The sequence below is a fragment of the Netta rufina genome, assembly GCF_964035555.1.
Source record: "Netta rufina genome assembly, chromosome: 18".
NCBI lineage: Eukaryota > Metazoa > Chordata > Aves > Anseriformes > Anatidae > Netta > Netta rufina.
The window spans coordinates 10,713,233-10,732,040 of NC_140142.1; the positions used below are offsets into that span (position 1 = coordinate 10,713,233).

Genomic DNA, 18,808 nt, shown 5'->3' on the forward strand with positions numbered 1-18,808 from the left:
TGGCTGAGTCGGGATGTCATAATCAAACTAAAGCATGGAAAGGAAGAGCAAACGCAATGTAGGTAGGGACAAACAAACTGGGAAAATTATAGAGAAATGGCCCAGGAGTTCAGGGATGGGATCAGGAAAGCCAATGCACAGCTAGAGAGAAACTTGGCTAGGGATGCAAAGAATAACAAGAAGGGTTTCTGTAGATACATAAGGCAGCAAAGAAATTGTACACTCTGTAAAAAGCATCACAAGGAACCTGGTTACAAATGACATGGAAAAGGCTAAGGTACTCAGCACCTTTTTGGACTTTCTCACCAGCCCATTCCACACCTCCCCAGTCACAGAATGTCAAGGCAGAGATGGGGGAAATGAAGTCCATTTCCTTGTAGAGAGAGAAAAGGTTTGAAACTACATGAGGAACCTGAAGGTGCACGACTCCACGAAACCCAATCAGGTGCATGCCAGGGTTCTGAGGAACTGGGCAGATGAAGTTCCTAAGCCACTATCCGTCATATTGGAAGAGTTGTCAGGGTCAGATAATGTCCGCAAAAGCCTGAAAATATAACACCTATTTTTAAAATGGCTAAAAATATCAACCCAGGGATCTACAGACTGGTCAGCCTCACCTCTGTGACTGGGACGATCGTGGAGCAGAACCTCCTGGAAAGCATGCTAAGGTTCATGGAAGACAGGGAGGAGATCTGAGACAGACAACAGTGCAGTTGATATGGTAAAGGGAAGGGACACCATGCAGAGGAACCTGGGCAGCCTTGAGGAGTGGGCTCAGGAGAACATCCTGCAGTTCAACAAGGCCAAGCACAAGGTCCTGCTCCTGGGTCAGGACATTCCCCAGCATCAATGCAGACGGGGTGATGACTGGTTTGAGAGCAGACCCGTAGAGAAGGACTTGGGGATACTGGTAGACGGAAACTTGGATATAAGATGGCAATATTCACCTGAAGCCCAAAAAGCCCATCATATCCTGGACTACATCATAATACCACAGGTGGCAGGTCTGGGGAAGTGATTATCCTCCTCTTCTCCACCTGTGTGAGACTCCACCTGCATCCTGCTTTAGGGCCCTAGTGTAAGAAAGAGGTAGACCTATGAGAGAAGGTCACAAAAATAATCACAGACTGGAAAACCTGTCCTACCAAGAAAGCCTGGGAGAGCTGGGGTTCTTCAGAGGAGAGAAGAAAGGCCTCTGAGGAGACCTTACTGCGGCCTTGCAACACATAAAGGGGGTGTACTGAAAAGTTGTGGAGAGATGCTTTAACAGAATGTATAGTGACAGGACAAGAGGTAACATTTTTAAACTAAAAGAGGGTAGATTTTGATCTCCTATAAGGTAGAAATTCTTTACTATGATGGTAGCTAGATACAGGACCAGGTTGCCTGTAGAAGTTGGGGATGCCCCCCTCCCTTAAAGCGTTGAAGTTCAGCTTGGACAGGGCTCTGAGCAACTTCCACTAGTGGAAGAGAAGGTGTCCCTGCCCATGTCAGGGGCGGATGGAACTAGATGATCATAGAATGATTGAATCATAGAATGGTTTGGCTCAGAAGGAACTTTAAATTTCATCCATTTCCAGCTTCCCTGCTATTAAAAGGGACATCTCTTACCAGACCAGATTGCTCAACACCCCATACAATCTGGCCTTGAACACCTCCAGGAATTGAACACCTCCACAACTTCTCTGTTCCACTGTCCCACCATCCTCAGAGCAAAGTATTTATTCCTTATACCTAATCTAATGCTACCATCTTTTAGGTTAAAGCTATTCCTCCTTGTCCTATAACTACACTCCCTGACAAAGAGTCTCTCCATAGATTTTCTGTAGGCCCCTGTTGTGGTTTAACCCAGTCAGCAGCTAAACACCACACAGCCGTTCACTCACCCTCCTCCCTCCCTCTCTAGGATGGGGGAGAGAAATGGAAATTGAAGCCTGTGAGTTGAGATAAAGACAGTTTATTAAGACAGAGAATATAATAATAATAATAATAACAACAATAACAATAATGATGATAATAGTACTAGTACTAATAATGTGTACAAAACAAGTGATGCACAATGCACTTGCTCACCACCCGCTGACCGATGCCCAGCCTAACCCCGAGCAGTCCGGCCCTCCTCCCCCTGGCTAGCCACCCCTAAATACTGTTTAGCATGACGTCAAATAGTATGGAATACCCCTTTGGCCAGTTTGGGTCAGCTGCTCTGGCCTCTCCCAGCTCTTGCTGCACCCCCAGCCTGCCCATTGGCAGAATAGAGTGAGAAGCTGAAACGTCCTTGGCTTGGTGTAAGCACTACTCTGCAACAATTCAAACATCAGCATGTTATCAGTACTCCTCTCATCCCAAGCCAAAAGACAGCATTCCACCAGCTACTAGGAAGAAAAGCAACTCTATCCTAACTGAAACCAGGACAGCCCCCTTTAGGTATTGGAAGGCTGCTAGAAGGTCTCCTCAGGGCCTTCCCTTCTGCAAGCTGGACAACCACAACTCTCTCAGCCTGCCTTCATAGGAAAGGACCTTGAGCCCTGTGATCATCTTTGTGGCCCTCCTCTGGACTCATTCTAATACTCCTGTTATATATGTTCATCTGATTCGTGTCAGTATGGAACAGTGCTAGGGCCTCATGGTATGATGAATGTGACCTTCTGTCTTACATACCTTTGTATAACCACAAGTCTAAGAAAAACAGAATGGTTAATGTATATAGTTCTTGTACCTTGCAAAGGAATTTGTGTCAGAAAATATTCCTCAAATCTATGAACCTGTTTGCTTTTGTTATTCCAAACTTCTATTTCTGACAGTTACAGCCTTTTTTTTTTTTTGTCTTCTTCTAGATTGACTTAACACTGCTATAGGTGTGACTGTCCCTGTGAATGGCTGGTGAGGAATGTTTTAATTACTCGTGAAGTGTCAATAAGAAAGCTATTTGTGTTTGTATGAAGTCTTTGATGTCTGGGGGTTTCAGAACAACTGATAACAACTAGTGACTGTTATGGGATACTATGTAAGCCTCTGATATCTGGCCAGGTGGCCAAGAGATTAAGAAGAAGAAAAAAAAGAAGCTGAAAGACGGCTGGGAGACAAGACCTGCAGGGGATGCCGTAAACTTGACACGCTGCCAAGAAGTACAAAGGGGAAGGACAAGAAAAAAACTTGGAGAGGAAGACTATGAGCCTTCAGCATGAAAGACCCCTAGAGACCCCCAGAGGGGCCACCGGAGACTGATGCGCATGCTCCAGTAGGAGGAACTGGACCCCGGAAGGTAATTATAATAACCTATTTTTTAAAAAGTAGTAATGAATATGTATTAGTCTAGGAGCATAAAAATCAGCTACTTGATGTAACTGGTGTGCATCCTGGTGGAGCGGAGACTCCCGGTGCACCCAGCGCTGTTTGGTTACCTCTATTCTTTTAATAAATCCTATTTTTTATTTAATCTTACTTTGGGACTGAGTGAATTTGTAACACTCCCACTTCCTTCTTGTGCTGGTGTCGTGGTTCCGCTCGAGTGGGCAGCCGAGCTCCACCACAGCCGCTCTCTCACTCCCCCTCCTCAAAGAGGAATGGGGAGAAAATATGTGAAAAGGGCTCAAGGATTGAGATAAGGACGAGAAAATCACGCAATAATTATTGTAACGGGCAAAACAGACTCGGCATAAGGAGATAGTAAGATTTATTGCCTACAACTAACAAGCGAGAGAAGTGAGAAAACAAAGGAAAAAAAAAAACAAAAGCACCTTCCCCCCCCATCCACCCTCTTCCACCTCCTCCCCCCGAGCGGCGCAGGGGAACGGGGAATGGGGGTTATGGTCAGTCTACAGCACTTCTTCTCTGCCGCTCCTTCTCGGTCACTCTCGTCCCCTGTGCTGTGGGGTCCCACCCACGGGATGCAGTCCTTGATGAACTGATCCGGCGTGGGCTTCCCACAGGCAGCAGCTCTTCCAGAACTGCTCCAGATATGGGTCCGTACCACGGGGTCCATCCCTCAGGAGAAAACTGCTCCAACCTGGCTCCCCTACGGGCAGCAGCTCCTGCCAGATCACCTGCTCCTGCGTGGGCTCCTCTCCACGGGCTACAGGTCCGGCCCAGAATCTGCTCCGGCAGGGGTCTTCCACAGGCGGCAGCCTCCGTCGGTGCAGGGCCACCTGCTCCACCGTGGTCTCCTCCACGGGCTGCAGCATGGAACCCTGCTCCACCGTGGTACTCCATGGGCTGCAGGGGGACATCCTGCTTCACCATGGTCCTCACCACAGGCCACAGGGGACTTCTGCTCCGGCGCCTGGAGCACCTCTCCCCCTCCTTCTACACTGACCTTGGTGCAAGGCTGTTCTCTCGCTCCACTGACTCTCCCGGCTGCTGTGTGGCGCAGCGTTTTTTCCCTGTCTTAAATATGCTCTCACAGAGGCGCAAAACAACATCGCTTATTGGCTCGGATCTGGAAAACAATGGGGCCCTTCCCAAACATGGGGCAGCTTCTAGATCTTTCTCACAGAAACCACCCCTATGGCTCCCTGCTACCAAAACCTTGCCACGTAAACCCACTACAGCTGGGGCCCCCAGACCTAACAAAGTATTCTGGGTGGGGTCTCATGAGAAGAGAGTGGAGGGGGAGAACCCCTCCCCTGCCCTGCTGGCTATGCTTCTGTAGATGTAGCCCAGGATACGATTGGCTTCCTGGGCTGCAAGCACGCACTGCCAGCTCATGGTGAGCTCCACCAATACCCCCACATTCTTCTCCTCAGGGCTTCTTTCAATCTATTCTCTGCCCAGCCTGTATTTGTCCTTGGGATTACCCCAAGGACATGTGGGACCTTGAACTTTGCCTCGTTTAACTTCATGAGTTTTGCACAGGCCCACCTCTGAAGCCTGTCAAGGTCCCTCTGGAAGGTTTCTTTTATCCCCATCATGTGAACTGCACCGCACAGCTTGGTGAGGAGGGTGCACTCAATCCCGATGTCCATGTAACCAACAAATGTGTTAAACAGTGCTGGTCCCAATACTTAACCCTAAAGACTAACACTCTTTACTGATCACCAGTTCGATGTTGATACAATGACTGCAACTGTTTCAGTATGATCATCAAGCCAAATCCTTACCCAGCGAGTGGTCAGAGAACCACAGAATCACAGAATCATCTAGGTTGGAAGAGACCTCCAAGATCACCTAGTCCACCTCTGACACTAACAAGTCCTTCACTAAATCATATCACTAAGTTCAACATCTAAACCTCTTTTGAAGACCTCCAGGGATGGTGACTCCACCACTTCTCTGGGCAGCCCGTTCCAATGCCTAACAACCCTTCTGGTAAAGATGTTCTTCTTAATATCCAAACTAAAACTCCCCTGGTGCGACTTTAGCCCATTCCCCCTCGTCCTGTCACCAGGCACGTGGGAGAACAGGCCAACCCCCACCTCACTACAGCCTCCTTTAAGGTACCTCTAGAGAGCGATAAGGTTGCCCCTGAGCCTCCTTTTCTCCAGGCTGAACAAGCCCAGCTCCCTCAGCTGCTCCTCGTAAGACTTGTTCTCCAGATCCCTCACCAGCTTTGTTGACCTTCTCTGGACTCTCTCAAGAACCTCGATGTCGTTCTTGTAGCGAGGAGCCCAAAACTGAACACAGTACTCGAGGTGTGGCCTCACCAGAGCCGAGTACAGGGGGACAATCACTTCCCTAGACCTGCTGGCCACACTGCTTCTTATACAAGCCAAGATGCTGTTGGCCTTCTTGGCCACCTGAGCACACTGCTGGCTCATATTCAGCCGACTATCCACCAATACTCCCAGGTCCTTCTCTGCCAGGCAGCTTTCCAACCACTCATCTCCCAGCCTGTAGCTCTGCTTGGGGTTGTTGTGCCCTAGGTGCAGGACACAGCACTTGGCCTTGTTGAACTTCATACATTTGGCCTCAGCCCATTGGTGCAGCCTATCCAGATCCTCCTGCAGAGCCTTCCTACCCTCAAGCACATAGACATATGCACCTAACTTGGTGTCATCTGCGAACTTACTGAGGGTGCACTCAATCCCCTCATCCAGATCATCCATAAAGATCTTAAAGAGGACTTGGCCCAGTACTGAGCCCTGGGGGACGCCACTAGTGACCGGCCTCCAGCTGGATTTGACTCCATTTACCATGACTCTTTGGGTCTGGCTATCCAGCCAGTTTTTAACCCAATGAAGCGTACACTAGTCCAAGCCATAAGAAGCCAGTTTCTTGAGGAGAATGTTGTGGGAAATGGTGTCAAAAGCCTTGCTGAAGTCAAGGTAGACCACATCCACAGCCTTTCCCTCATCAGGTTCGTCAGTCAGGACCTGCCTTTCATAAACCCATGCTGGCTGGGCCTGATCACCTGGTTGCCCTGTAATTGTTGCATGATGACACTCAAGCTAATCTACCCCATGAGCTTCCCTAGCACTGAGGTCGAACTAACGGGTCTATAGTTCCACCCATCAAATCTGTGGTCCACCCATCAAATCCATGTCTCTCCAGTTTAGAGATGAGAATATCATGGGGGGCATTGTCAAATGCATTGTACAAGTTCCGGTAGATTATGTCAGTTGCTCTTCCCCTATCCACCAATGCTGTAACTTTATCATAGAAGGCCATCATTTGTCAGGCATGATAAGCCCTTAGTCAAGACATGCTGGCTGTCACCAATCACCTCCTCATTTTCTATGTGTATTATATTTCTTGGGGTGCTGCTAAGAATGACCATAAGTTCTTCAGAAGGGACAGGCAATGAAGGAGGGTCAGTGGTGTGGTGCCTGATATTAGAGAGTGTTTTGATATTGTAGAGCTCAGGGCTGGGCTCAGAGACTTTCTTCTCTGAGACTGCAGAGTAGCAGTTTCCCTGTGAATACCTGGGTTTACTTCTTTCCTTGTGACTGAGCACACAGTGGGAGATCTCTTACTTTCAGAGGGGCTGCAGTCAATGCTCATGCCATGCTCCACTGTCCCTGGAGGTATCCTGGGCTCTGCAGGTAGCTCCAGATTCCCCTCTTGAAGGACACCACCTACGGGCCACATGTGGGAATAGCCCTGGCTACATAATGCAGTGACCATGCGCTGCCTCTGCTGTGAGCAGACACCCACCCACAGGTGAGTCTCAACAATGAGCCATTCCATCCTGAACCAAAGCCGGAACAGACTCTTGTAGGGAGCAATTCTTTGGGCCTATTCTTGACACTGGCTTGGCTAGGAAATTCCAGCCTTCAGGCAGTGTACATGAGTTATCCTGTTTATTACCAAAAGTGTTATGAGAGCCTTCACTGACTCACAGTTACTTGTATATGTATAAAGCATTTATATGATACAGAGCAGTTTCAGTCATTCATTGTAGTGGGAGGAATCCAAACACTTATGTAAGAATGCAAGGAGCAAAAGCAGTCACGATGACAATAAGGAAAAAGCAATTTTATTAATAATGATAAAAACAAACAAAGAAGCAAAAAAAAAAAAAAAAAAAAAGTGTTGGAATGAGATGCACAATTTTCACTTCTGGAGAGTGAAAAAAACTTTCTGAGTACTGAAAAACATCCCCCAAATCAGTTTCCTAACAGCATCCTTCAGCTCCTTGTTCCTCATGCTGTAGATGAGGGGGTTCACTGCTGGAGGCACCACCGAGTACAGAACTGCCAGCAAAAGATCAAGGGATGAGGAGGAAATAGAGGGGGGTTTCAGATAAGCAAACATGATATTACTGATGAACAGGGAGACAATGGCCAGGTGAGGGAGGCACGTGGAAAAGGCTTTGTTCTGTCCCTGCTGTGAGGGGATCCTCAGCACAGCTTTGAAGATCTGCACATAGGACAGCAACAGAAAAGCAAAAAATGCACTACCTGAGCAAAAGCAAAAGATGAGGAAGGCAACTTCTCTGAGGTAGGCATCAGAGCAGGAGAGCCTGAGGACCTGGGGGATTTCACAGAAGAACTGGTCCAGGGCATTACCTTGGCAGAGGGGAAGGGAAAAGGTATTGGCAGTGTGCAGCACAGCATAGAGAAAAGTACTGCCCCAGGCAGCTGCTGCCATGTTGACACAAGTTCTGCTGGTCATTATTGTCCCATAGTGCAGGGGTTTGCAGATGGCAACGTAGCGGTCATAAGCCATGATGATGAGAAGATAAAACTCTGCTGAGACAAATGCAACAAACATAAAGACCTGGGTAACACAGCCAAAGAAGGAAATGGCCCTGGTGTCCCATAGGGAATTGGCCATGGCTTTGGGGAGAGTGGTGGAGATGGAGCCTAGGTCAAGGAGGGCAAGGTTGAAGAGAAAGAAGTACATGGGGGTGTGGAGGCGGTGGTCGCAGGCTACGGCTGTGAGGATGAGGCCGTTGCCCAGGAGGGCAGCCAGGTAGATGCCCAGGAAGAGCCCAAAGTGCAGGAGCTGCAGCTCACGTGTGTCTGCAAATGGCAGGAGGAGGAACTCATTGGGGAAGCTGCTGTTGGACATTTGCTGACATTGGACATGGCTGTCTGTTGAAGAGAAGAAGGCAGGACAAAGTTAGAACAGACTTCTCCAAGGAACACCTATTGCAAGTCTTAGAATAGTCCCCCAGACCAGCCTTTCTCTTTGCAGGAGAACCTGTCTTCAGCTCTCTTGCTTGAGCTGTGGCTGGTGCTGGATGAGAATGGCACTGGGAGCAGGGGCTACTGTGGGCTCCAGAGGAGGTGTTCCTGTTATGAAGCAGGAGGGAAGCAGGAACATGGAGCAACCTCAAGTTCAGTCCACTTGTCAGATGAACGAGCCTTGCAAACAACTCATCTGACCACCGAGTTGTCCCAGATTCCCAGCTGCAACTCTGTAGTGTCTGGAGGAGGCTTGGACACTCAGCTCCTGCTGTTCTTGGCCAAAGTCTTCTTTCACCCTGCCTGTGCTCACAGACCCCATCCCACGCGGCTGTGCTCAGCGCTGCCCTGCAGCACTCTGCCACCAACAGGGCCCTGCCAAGGGGCACCTCCATGGCTGCAGGAGCTATGGGGCAGCTGACAGAGAGCTCGGCATGGCCAGCCAGGGCAGGGTGTTCTGGGATGACTGGGGGCACCTGCCTTAGGGCACTCCAAGGGGCTTCTGCCAGACTTCCTCACCTCACAGTGCAACCCAGCAGGAATCTCAAAGCCTACTCCATTGCCCACTTCCCTCCCAGGAACAAGGCCCAGCAGGAGACCCTTCCAGGACCTGCAGCTACATGGCCCTGCAGCCAGAGCCTTACCTTGTCAAGGGCTGTGCAGATTTCTCCTGCAGTCAGCTCTCAGCATCCTCCCAATCCACTCCCAACTGCCTCCAAGCCCTCTCTCCTTCTATCCTCTCCCTGTGCCACCTGTGGTCAGAGCCCCCAGCCCTGCTGTGTTGTGCAGAGGAACTGCTTCTGGGCAGAGCTGTCTCTCTGAACCAGGAACCTCTTGCCAAGAGCCCTCCCTGTCCCAGGAGCCCAGCCCAGATCAACAGCACAGGCCCAGCCCAAGTCATTGTAATCACCCCTCTGGGGGCTTTGGTGATGAGCCCATGAACCTCAGGCACTCAGAGACAATCGAAGAAATCTCTCAAGAAGTCCAAGTCAGATGCAAGTTTCCTGGAGTGTCCCCCGAGGGCCAGCACTGACACAGACTTCCTTGGAGCTCGTTAGAGCAGAATATTGAAGGCAGCGAGGACAAGCAGACAGAGGGAAAGTGAAGGTGACACTCGTGTAGGAAAACTGCATGTGGTTCACCAAGCAGAAGGGCTCATATTAATGAATGAATTTTGAGGAATCAAGTAAGGGGCAGTGTTGACAACACTGGACAAGCTCAGCAGTGATGAAACGAGAGCTGGCTTCAGCATAAAGCAATCCAACATCATACACCACGTGTGCTGCCCTGAAGTAATGTGATGACAGTTGGAGACCAAAGTCATGGACTGACTGAACCCAATAGATGTTTTATAGGGATGGCTTTCCCATAATATAACCAGACCCATCAGTGACCAGTGCATGCTGCTTCCCATTTTCTGGGAGTTTATTAGACAATGACATCTCTTCAATATGTGTCACCTCCTCCTGTAGCAATATTTCCAAGTCGCTGTTCTTTGGTCAGTCCTTGATCACTTCCAAAATTCCAAGACTGGGGTTTCCTATTGGAGCCTGCTGTGAAATCAGTGTGACCCACTTGCTCCATGGAGCATCAGGCACATGATGCGTAGAGGAGACATTCCCTTGAAACATCCAGCCCAAAAGAGGCAAGTCGGTGCCCAGAGGAGCTGTGTGTCAACACAAACCACTTCCAAAGCAGCTCAAACCCCTTTGTATGCTACCAATATCACTTTCCCAGTTGAAGTAGGTCTTAGGTACTTACTAACCCTGACTCCTCAATCCTAGGGGTCAACCTCCCACCTCCCTTGGTACTTTCTGCCAGAGATTCCAGGTGGTGTGATTCTGGACCCCAGCCAACCCTGCATGGGGCTTTGCCACCTGCCTCACCCCAGCTCTCTCCAGCGCCTTCCTTGATGCTCTCTGATGCACACCAGTATCTCCCAGTGTGTGCCAGCCAGCACATCTGCTGAGGGCCAGTGTGGCTGCTACAGGGGCAGGGAACTCAGCATGGCCCTTACAGGCCCCCTGCCCTGGGCCTGCCTCTCCCCTTGGCTTCAGCCCCGGCCTTGTCTCTGCTGGCAGGAGCGCTCTTGGCATGTGCTCCGTAGCCTCCCCTTACCTCCAGACAGCTGCTGCCCACTCAGGATGCTGGCACAAATGTGTTTTCACAAGCAGCACCACCCCATGGGCTGCTTCTCCTGGCCTCCCCCACCCCACTGCCTTGACTCCTTGTCTCTGCTGGGCCCCATCTCCTGCACTGAATTGGGCACCATCTCCTGCATCCCTTGGCAGCTCCCTCTCCCCTGCCCCGTAGTATGACAGTGCCATGGTGGGACGTGTTTCCGGTGGGCCATCTACCAGACACAGTAATGAATACTATGAGCAGGACTAGAGGGGTCCTGCTTCCAGCCAGGGGGAGGCAGGGAGGAAAGGGACAATCGGGTTTACTGGACTGTGTATATTTAATGGCCTGGCACATCAGACCCACAGATGTATCAGGCTCTACTGGACGCCGGTGCACAGTGTACCTTAATGCCATCAAGCTATAAAGAGGTAGAACCCACCTGTATTTCTGAAGTGACAGGTGGGTCCCAAGAGTTAACTGGAGGCTGAAGTGAGTCGAACTGGGAAGGAATGGCAAAAGCTCCCCACTGGGACTGGCCCAGAGGCTGTGTATCCAAGACATAGTCTTCTTCAGGAATGGGTACTTCAAAGTTCCAAAAGAGCACAGGTGGGGCTTTGGCATAGCAGCCTTGGAGACAGAGGACATTAAAGAGTTGTCTACCTTGCTTGACCTTCCACAGAATCCTTCTGTTGTGGGTTTGCTGAGGGTTGAAGAACAGCAGGTGCCACTGGCTACCATGGTGGTGCACCTGAGGCAGCGTCACGCTAACTGAGACTCCCTGATTGCCATCCATGAGCTGGTTCATCGGCTGGAGAGCCAATGTGTAGATGTAGAACTTAGTAGCGTGGTTTAGGGATGGACTTGTCAGTACTAAGGTAAAGTTGCATGACCTGGGTTACACGTCCATTGAGGCACAATGCAGTTCTTTTGCCTTCTGCATCTATAGCACAGGAAGCATGACTTTGCTCTACTCTATTGACTGGGCAGGTCTTTTCACCTTACTCAATTTAGTTTTCTGTGGCTGGAAGGGGACAATTTCCCAAAAGCAGCCAAGCTCATGGGTACAGCAACAGCCACTTGAAGATATATTTTCTGTGGAAAACTCATCCTGAGTTTTCCACAGAAGACCCAAGAGAGACCATGGATGTCCAGGTATCTACAAAGATTCAGGCTGAATTTCTCAGATTCCAATGGTCATTTCAATTTCATTTATTTCATTTCATTTCATTTCATTTCATTTCATTTCATTTCATTTCATTTCATTTCATTTCATTTCATTTATTTATTTATTTTCCCAAGGAATCCTTGACTTGTCTTAGAAAGGTTTTCACGTGCTGGGCTGGGCTGCAGCTACAGGGACAAAGACCACTGCTGGCAGTGGAGGTATTGGACCTTCAGACTCTGCTTATCCTCCCAATGCAGGTCTCTAAAGAAATCACCCTGGATGAATACCAATAGGAGAATGATGCTCAAAACTGAAATGCAGCAAAATTCAGCCTTTAAAGCAATAAAAGATTTGTATTAGGTGCTTTTTGAAATCTTCTTCCTTAATTACATCATGCAAGCTCTGCAATTAGCTGCACAAGGTGTGAAGGCTTGAAGAAAAGTATGGAAGAGCTGTTAGAAGTTTCTTCATTTTAATGAGTTCCATGGTGTATTATGGTGCTGAGTCTATGAAGCTCAGGTACTGAGAGAAGAGTGATGTAACCGCTTGAGCAAGTAAAGTCAGAAGGAAAAGTTGAAGTGACTTGGAGTATTAATGGGCCCCACTGAGGGCTGTTGCCAAGAGATTCTCCTCAGGGACTTGTTAGGGCAGATAATTGGAGACCATGATTGCAGACAGGCAAAGCACTGTGCTGAGAAAAGTCTTGGTTGGTTTTGGTGAAGCAGAAGAGCCAAGGCCTGATTCCAGCCACTGGGAGGGGAGATCCTGCACCCCCACATCCATCTCAAGGCTCTTCCTGGGGTCTGTGGGATGTTCTAAGCAGTGTGATGCCATGAGAAGAACAGTGGTATGACACCTCCCTGCGTCTGCAAGGGTTGCAAAGAAGCAAGGAGGCCTCACTGCAATGACTACATCTCATCACCTCATAAGCTCTAGATAAGGGACAAAAACATCAGGGCTTTTGGGGCCTTCCATTCTTGCCAGCAACCTCCACCTTCTCCTCTGCAGGCTTTCCTATGCTGTCCCACACTTTTTCCTATTTCCTGGAAGCCTACAGACACCCATCTCTGTTCTTCACATTGCTCTCACCCTGGCATTTCCATCATTTCACCAATGTCTCATCAACCTTCACCAGCTGTTCCTTGAAACACAAGGGTTTGATTACAGACACTCTTTGGGTGATCTCTGGCACCACAGCAGTATACTTTGAGAGACATTTTTTCCTCTTTGTGGCCAGTGCCAACCTTCCAAGGTGCAATTTCTGGCAGTTTTCCTCTCCTGCTCTTTCCTACCACCAAAGAAAGTTCCACCTGGGTGGAAAGCAGTCCTAAAGTAGGCATCCCAATCCACTGGCCTTCTTGTGGCCTGTCAGCCAACCAGATAGAAGTCACCTCACCAGCATCTTCCAAACCAAGGTCCTTCTGCTGGCCTTGCAGCTTCTTGTTTAGACACACCCAAGCCTTGAGTCTCCTGCTGTCCAGTCCTGGACTCAAACAGAAGGGACAGGACAACCCATATGTGGGCCTTCTTTCTGTCTGGGTCCTCCTGGGTATGTAGGCAGAGGGGATCCCAAAGTCAGCATGCCAACCAAGCCTTGTGCCTGCTGCTGTCCAGTCATAGACTCAAGTAGAAGGGACAGGACAACCCATATCTGGGCCTTCTTCTGTCTGGTTCCTTCTTGTTATGTAGGCAGAGGGGATCCCACAGTCAGCGTGCCAACCAGGTGCCTTCTGCTGGCCTTCCAGGACCACTGGCAGATGTCAGCTGAAAAGTACAGATCCCAGGTAGAAGTGTGGCCTGTCAACTACTTCAGACAGAAGTGACCTCACAGTCCCTTTCTGTGACATGTTCCTGCTGCTGCCCTATCAACTGCAGAGACAGAAGTGACCTCACAGTCACTGCCACAGTCACATTCCTCCTGCTGGGGCAGGAGATCCTGAGGCAGAGCTGAGCTCATCAGAGCATTCCCACCCATCTCCTCCTTGTGGCCCACAAGCTGATAAGGTCCATGGTCCCTCGCATTCATCTTTGAATGCCATGTGACTGCATGTGGTGGATTTATGTGGCAAGGTTTTGGTAGTGGGGGGCCATTGGGGTGGCTTCTGTGAGAAGAATCCAGAAGCTGTCCCATGTTAGATAAGGGCCTTGCTGCTGGCCAGGGCTGGGCCGATAAGTGACATTGTTTGTGCCTCTGTGAGAGCATATTTAAGACAGGGAAAAAAAAAAAAAAAAATACAGAACAGCAGCTGGGAGAGAGAGAGGAGTGCGAAACTGCCCTACAGGCACCAAGATCAGTGAAGAAGGAGGGGGAGAGGTGCTCCATGTCCTGGAGCAAAAGTCCCCTGTGGCCTGTGGTGAGGACCATCGTGAAGCAGGCTGTCCCCCTACAATCCATGGAGTACCACGGTGGAGCAGGTGGACCTGCACTGATGGAGGCTGTGGCCTGTGGAGGACCCTCTCCAGAGCAGATTCCAGGCCAGACCTGTAGCCCTTGGAGAGGAGCCCACGCAGGAGCAGGTGACCTGGCAGGAGCTGCTCCCCATGGGGGACCCAAGCTGCCCCTGCACAGCCCCTGAGAGGCCCAGCCCCAGTTCCTGCCCCCCAGTTTTTGCTCCAGAAGGACTCCCCTAGGTCCTGTGTCACTTGTCCCACCTGGGTGCCTTGGCTACCCCAGGACATCCTGTAGGTAGTGGCCACCTCTGACTGGAAAACTGAAACCAGCCATGAAAGTAGATTGAGGAAACAGTTGAAACCTGTACAGAAAAGGACTCGATGTAACAGCTGAAAGAGCTTGCCAGCACCACCAGCTTTTTTCTATGAATGTTCATTATTTATTTTCCCAGTTTTCTATTGACAGCACCATGGACAAGTGCAATAAAAAAATCATGCTTTCTTGATGAATAGTTTTATGCACACACTTACCAAAATACATTTCCCAACATTGCTAATGCTTTTTTTTTTCTTTTTCTTTTTTTTTTTTCCCCTCCCCTTATTCTGTCTTTGAAGAGCACTCCAAGGGAAAGAGTCACTGAATTAAAGAATTTAATTCAATTAAATTGAATTCATTTTCAAGTCCCCAGAAATCTTGCTGATCCAAATGCTTGACAGCCCAGTCCAGAAAGGCAGGGTAGTGTGACATAGCAGAGAGTGGCATCTGCAATGAACCTGTAAAGGGGTGAGAAAAAATCTCACAGGGACACTGGGGGTTGTTTCTGGAGGCACAAAGAGCAACGCCAGGGCTGTGCGAGGTGCTTATGTCTGAACCGGTTCCTCATACACATGGGGCTGTTGAGAGACATGAGTCACAGAATCACAGAGTCATCTAGTTTGGGAGGGACCTCCAAGACCACCTAGTCCAATCTCTGACCTAGCACTGACAAGTCCTCCACTAAACCATATCCCTAAGCTCTACATCTAACCATCTTTCAAAGACCTCAAGGGATAGTGACTCAACCACTTCCTTGGCAGCCCATTCCAATGCTTAACAAACCTTTCAGTAAAGAAGTTCTTCCTAATATCCAAACTAAACCTCCCCTGGTGCAACTTTAGCCCATTCCCCCTCGTCCTGTCACCAGGCACATGGGAGAATAGACCAACCCCCACCTCGCTACAGTCTCCTTTAAGGTATCTGTAGAGAGTGATAAGGTCACCCCTGAGCCTCCTTTTCCCCAGGCTAAACAACCCAAGCTCCCTCGGCCACTCCTCATAAGACTTGTTCTCCAGACCCCTCACCAGCTTCATCGCCCTTCTCTGGACTTGCTTGAGCACATCAATGTCCTTCTTCTAGTGAGGGGCCCAAAACTGAACACAGTACTCGAGGTGCGGCCTCACCAGAGCCGAGTACAGGGGGACGATCACTTCCCTAGACCTGCTGGCCACACTGCTTCTTATAGAAGCCAGGATGCTGTTGGCCTTCCTGGCCACTTGAGCACACTGCTGGCTCATATTCAGCCAACTATCCACCAATACTCCCAGGTCCTTCTCTGCCAGGCAGCTTTCCAACCATTCATCTCCCAGCCTGTAGCGTTGCTTGGGGTTGTTGTGCCCCAGGTGCAGGACACAGCACTTGGTCTTGTTGAACTTCATTCAGCTGACCTCAGCCCATCGGTCCAGCCTATCCAGATCCTCCTGCAGAGCCCTCCTACCCTCGAGCAGATAGACATATGCACCTAACTTGGTGTGGTCTGCAAATTTACTGAGGGTTCACTCAATCCCCTCATCCAGATCATCGATAAAGATATTAAAGAGAATTGGCCCCAGTCCCTGGGGGACTCCTCTAGTGACTGGCCTCCAACTGGATTTAACTCAATTCACCACAACTCTTTGGGCCCAGCTATCCAGCCAGTTTCTAACCCAACAAAGCGTACATGAGACCAAGCCATGAGCAGTGAGTTTCTCGAGGAGAATGCTGTGGGAAATAGTGTTGAAAGTCTTACTGAAGTCAAGATAGGCCACAGCCACAGCCTTTCCCTCATCCACTAAGTGTGTCACTTTGTCATAGAATGAGAACAGGTGTGTTAAGCAGGACCTGCCTTTCATAAACCCATGCTGGCTGGGCATGATTGCCTGGATGCCCTGCAAGTGCCGTGTGATGGCACGAGCTTCCTTGAGCTTCCCCAGTACCGAGTTCAGACTGACAGGCTTGTCGTTCCAAGATCCTCCTTCCAGCCATTTTGTAGGTGGGCATCTCATTTGCTAGTCGCCAGTTGACTGGGACCTCCCCTCATAGCCAGGACTGCTGATAAATGATGGAAAGTGGCTTGGCCAGCTCTTCTGCCAGTTCTCTCAGTACCCTTGGGTGGATCCCATTCGGCCCCATCAATTTGCGTACATGTAAGTGCTGTAGCAGTCCGCCAACCATTTCCTTGTGGATTATGAGGGCCACATTCTGCTGCCTATCCCCTCCCACCAGCTCAGGGTACTTGGTATCCAGAGAACAACTGGTCTTGCCACTAAATATTGAGGCAAAGAAGGCATTAAGCACCTCATCTTTTCCTCATCTCTTGTCACTAAGTTTCCCCCCACATCCAGCAAAGGATGGAGATTCTCCTTAGTCCTTCTTTTCATGTTTATGTATTTATAAAAACACTTTCTGTTATTCTTAACAGCAGTAGCCAGATTAAGCTCCAGGTGAGCTTTGACCTTTCTAATTTTGCCCTTGCACAGCCTCACAACATCCTTATAGTCTTCCTGAGTGGCCCACCCTCTTTTCCACATGTCATACAGTCCCTGACTTGCACACCACGTGCAGTGCACTGCAGTGCTTGCAATGTCCCTCTTGGTCCTGTAGCCACTGCCAGAGGCTGGAAGGCACCTCAGCCCTGCATTGCTTTCTCCTGCTCTGCCCTCTTCTGAGATGCCCCAAGGCATGAGGAATGGGCACATGGACCTCGGTTCAAGGAATCACATCCCAGGACTGCACTCAGGTGGCTTCCCAGGAGATGTTACTCGGCCTCGTGACACTATCTTGCCCCACTGGCCTTCATGAAATATATGGGAATAACTGATGGCCTTTGTGCTCCTTTGTGTTCATCTTTCCTGTGTGCATACAATGTGGCTGCTGGCACCAGTAGCAAAGGGTTTCTCTCCCCATATCTCCACTGCACACAAACAGGGAGTTGCTCTTCTCCTGAGACATACAATCTCCCAGGGGACAATTTGCAGCTGAGTGCATCTGTGCTGGCCTGGACAGACAGAGCTGCACCCCTTCACCATGCAACTCCCATTCCATACAGCCCCAAGACGGTGCTGCTCTGCAGACTATTAAAAATGTCCAAAAAGACACCAGAATTCATCTTGTGCCTGAAATGCTTTACATTATCACTCTTATGCAGAAGATTAAGGGAAATTTCTTGTTTCTGAAACACAACAATGCACCAGTTTCTTCAAGGCATCCTTGAGCTCCTGGTTCCTCATGCTGTAGATGAGGGGGTTCATTACTGGAGGCACCACCGAGTACAGAAATGACACCAACAAGTCCAGGTATGCGGAAGAGATCGAGGAGGGCTTCAGGTGGGCAAACATGACAGTGCTGAGAAACAGGGAGATCACGGCCAGGTGAGGGAGGCATGTGGAAAAGGCTTTGTGCCGGCCCTGCTCAGAGGGCATCCTCAGCACGGCCCTGAAGATCTGCACATAGGACACCACAATGAAGACAAAACATACAATGGTTAAACAGGCACTAAAGATGAGAAGCTGACCTTCCCTGAGATAGGCGTGAGAGCAGGAGAGCTTGAGGATCTGGGGGATTTCACAGAAGAACTGGTCCACAGCATTGCCTTGGCAGAGGGGCAGGGAAAATGTAGTGGCCTTGTGCCAGATAGCATAGAGAAAGCCACTGCCCCAGGCAGCTGCTGCCATCTGGGCACAAGCTCTGCTGCCCAGGAGGTTCCCATTGTGCAGGGGTTTGCAGATGGCAACGTAGCGGTCGTAGGCCATGATGGTGAGAAGATAAAACTCTGCTGAAAAAAAAAGAAAAATAAAAAAAACTGAGCAGCACAACCTGTGTAGGAAATGGCTGTGGTATCCCATAGGGAGTTGGCCTTGGCTTTGGGAATGGTGGTAGTAATAGTGCCCAGGTCAAGGAGGGCGAGGTTGAGGAGGAAGAAGTACATGGGGGTGTGGAGGCGGTGGTCACAGGCTACAGCAGTGAGGATGAGGCCATTGCCCAGGAGGGCAGCCAGGTAGATGCCCAGGAAGAGCCCGAAGTGCAGGAGCTGCAGCTCACGTGTGTCTGCGAATGGCAGGAGGAGGAACTCATTGGGGAAGCTGCTGTTGGGCATTCTCTGACTTTGGACAAGGCTGTCTGTTGAAGAGGAGAAAGCAAAACAAAGTTAGAACAGACTTCTCTGAGGAAAACCTAATGCAAGTCATATTGCACCCCCAAACTGAGCCTCTCTCTTAGCACGAGAACTGTTCTGCAGCTCTCCTGCTCAAGCTGCAGCTGGTGTTG

General features: G+C 49.7%; 2 protein-coding genes and 1 pseudogene across 3 annotated transcripts in view; all 3 read right to left on the reverse strand.

Annotated features, from left to right (window-relative positions):
* LOC311216457 (antigen WC1.1-like) overlaps positions 1 to 18,808 on the reverse strand; it is a gene marked incomplete at both ends in the record, with an annotated part of 568,360 nt that overhangs the window by 502,359 nt on the left and 47,193 nt on the right. The window lies entirely within an intron of this gene.
* On the reverse strand, positions 7,492 to 8,451 carry LOC311216646 (olfactory receptor 14C36-like; the record flags this gene model as incomplete). The annotated part of the gene is made up of 1 exon (XM_084298175.1): positions 7,492 to 8,451. One exon carries the CDS (start codon positions 8,449 to 8,451, stop codon positions 7,492 to 7,494), a length of 960 nt encoding a protein of 319 aa, XP_084154301.1.
* On the reverse strand, positions 17,695 to 18,638 carry LOC311216647 (olfactory receptor 14C36-like; annotated as a pseudogene). The gene has a single exon. The product of its transcript is annotated as an olfactory receptor 14C36-like (transcript).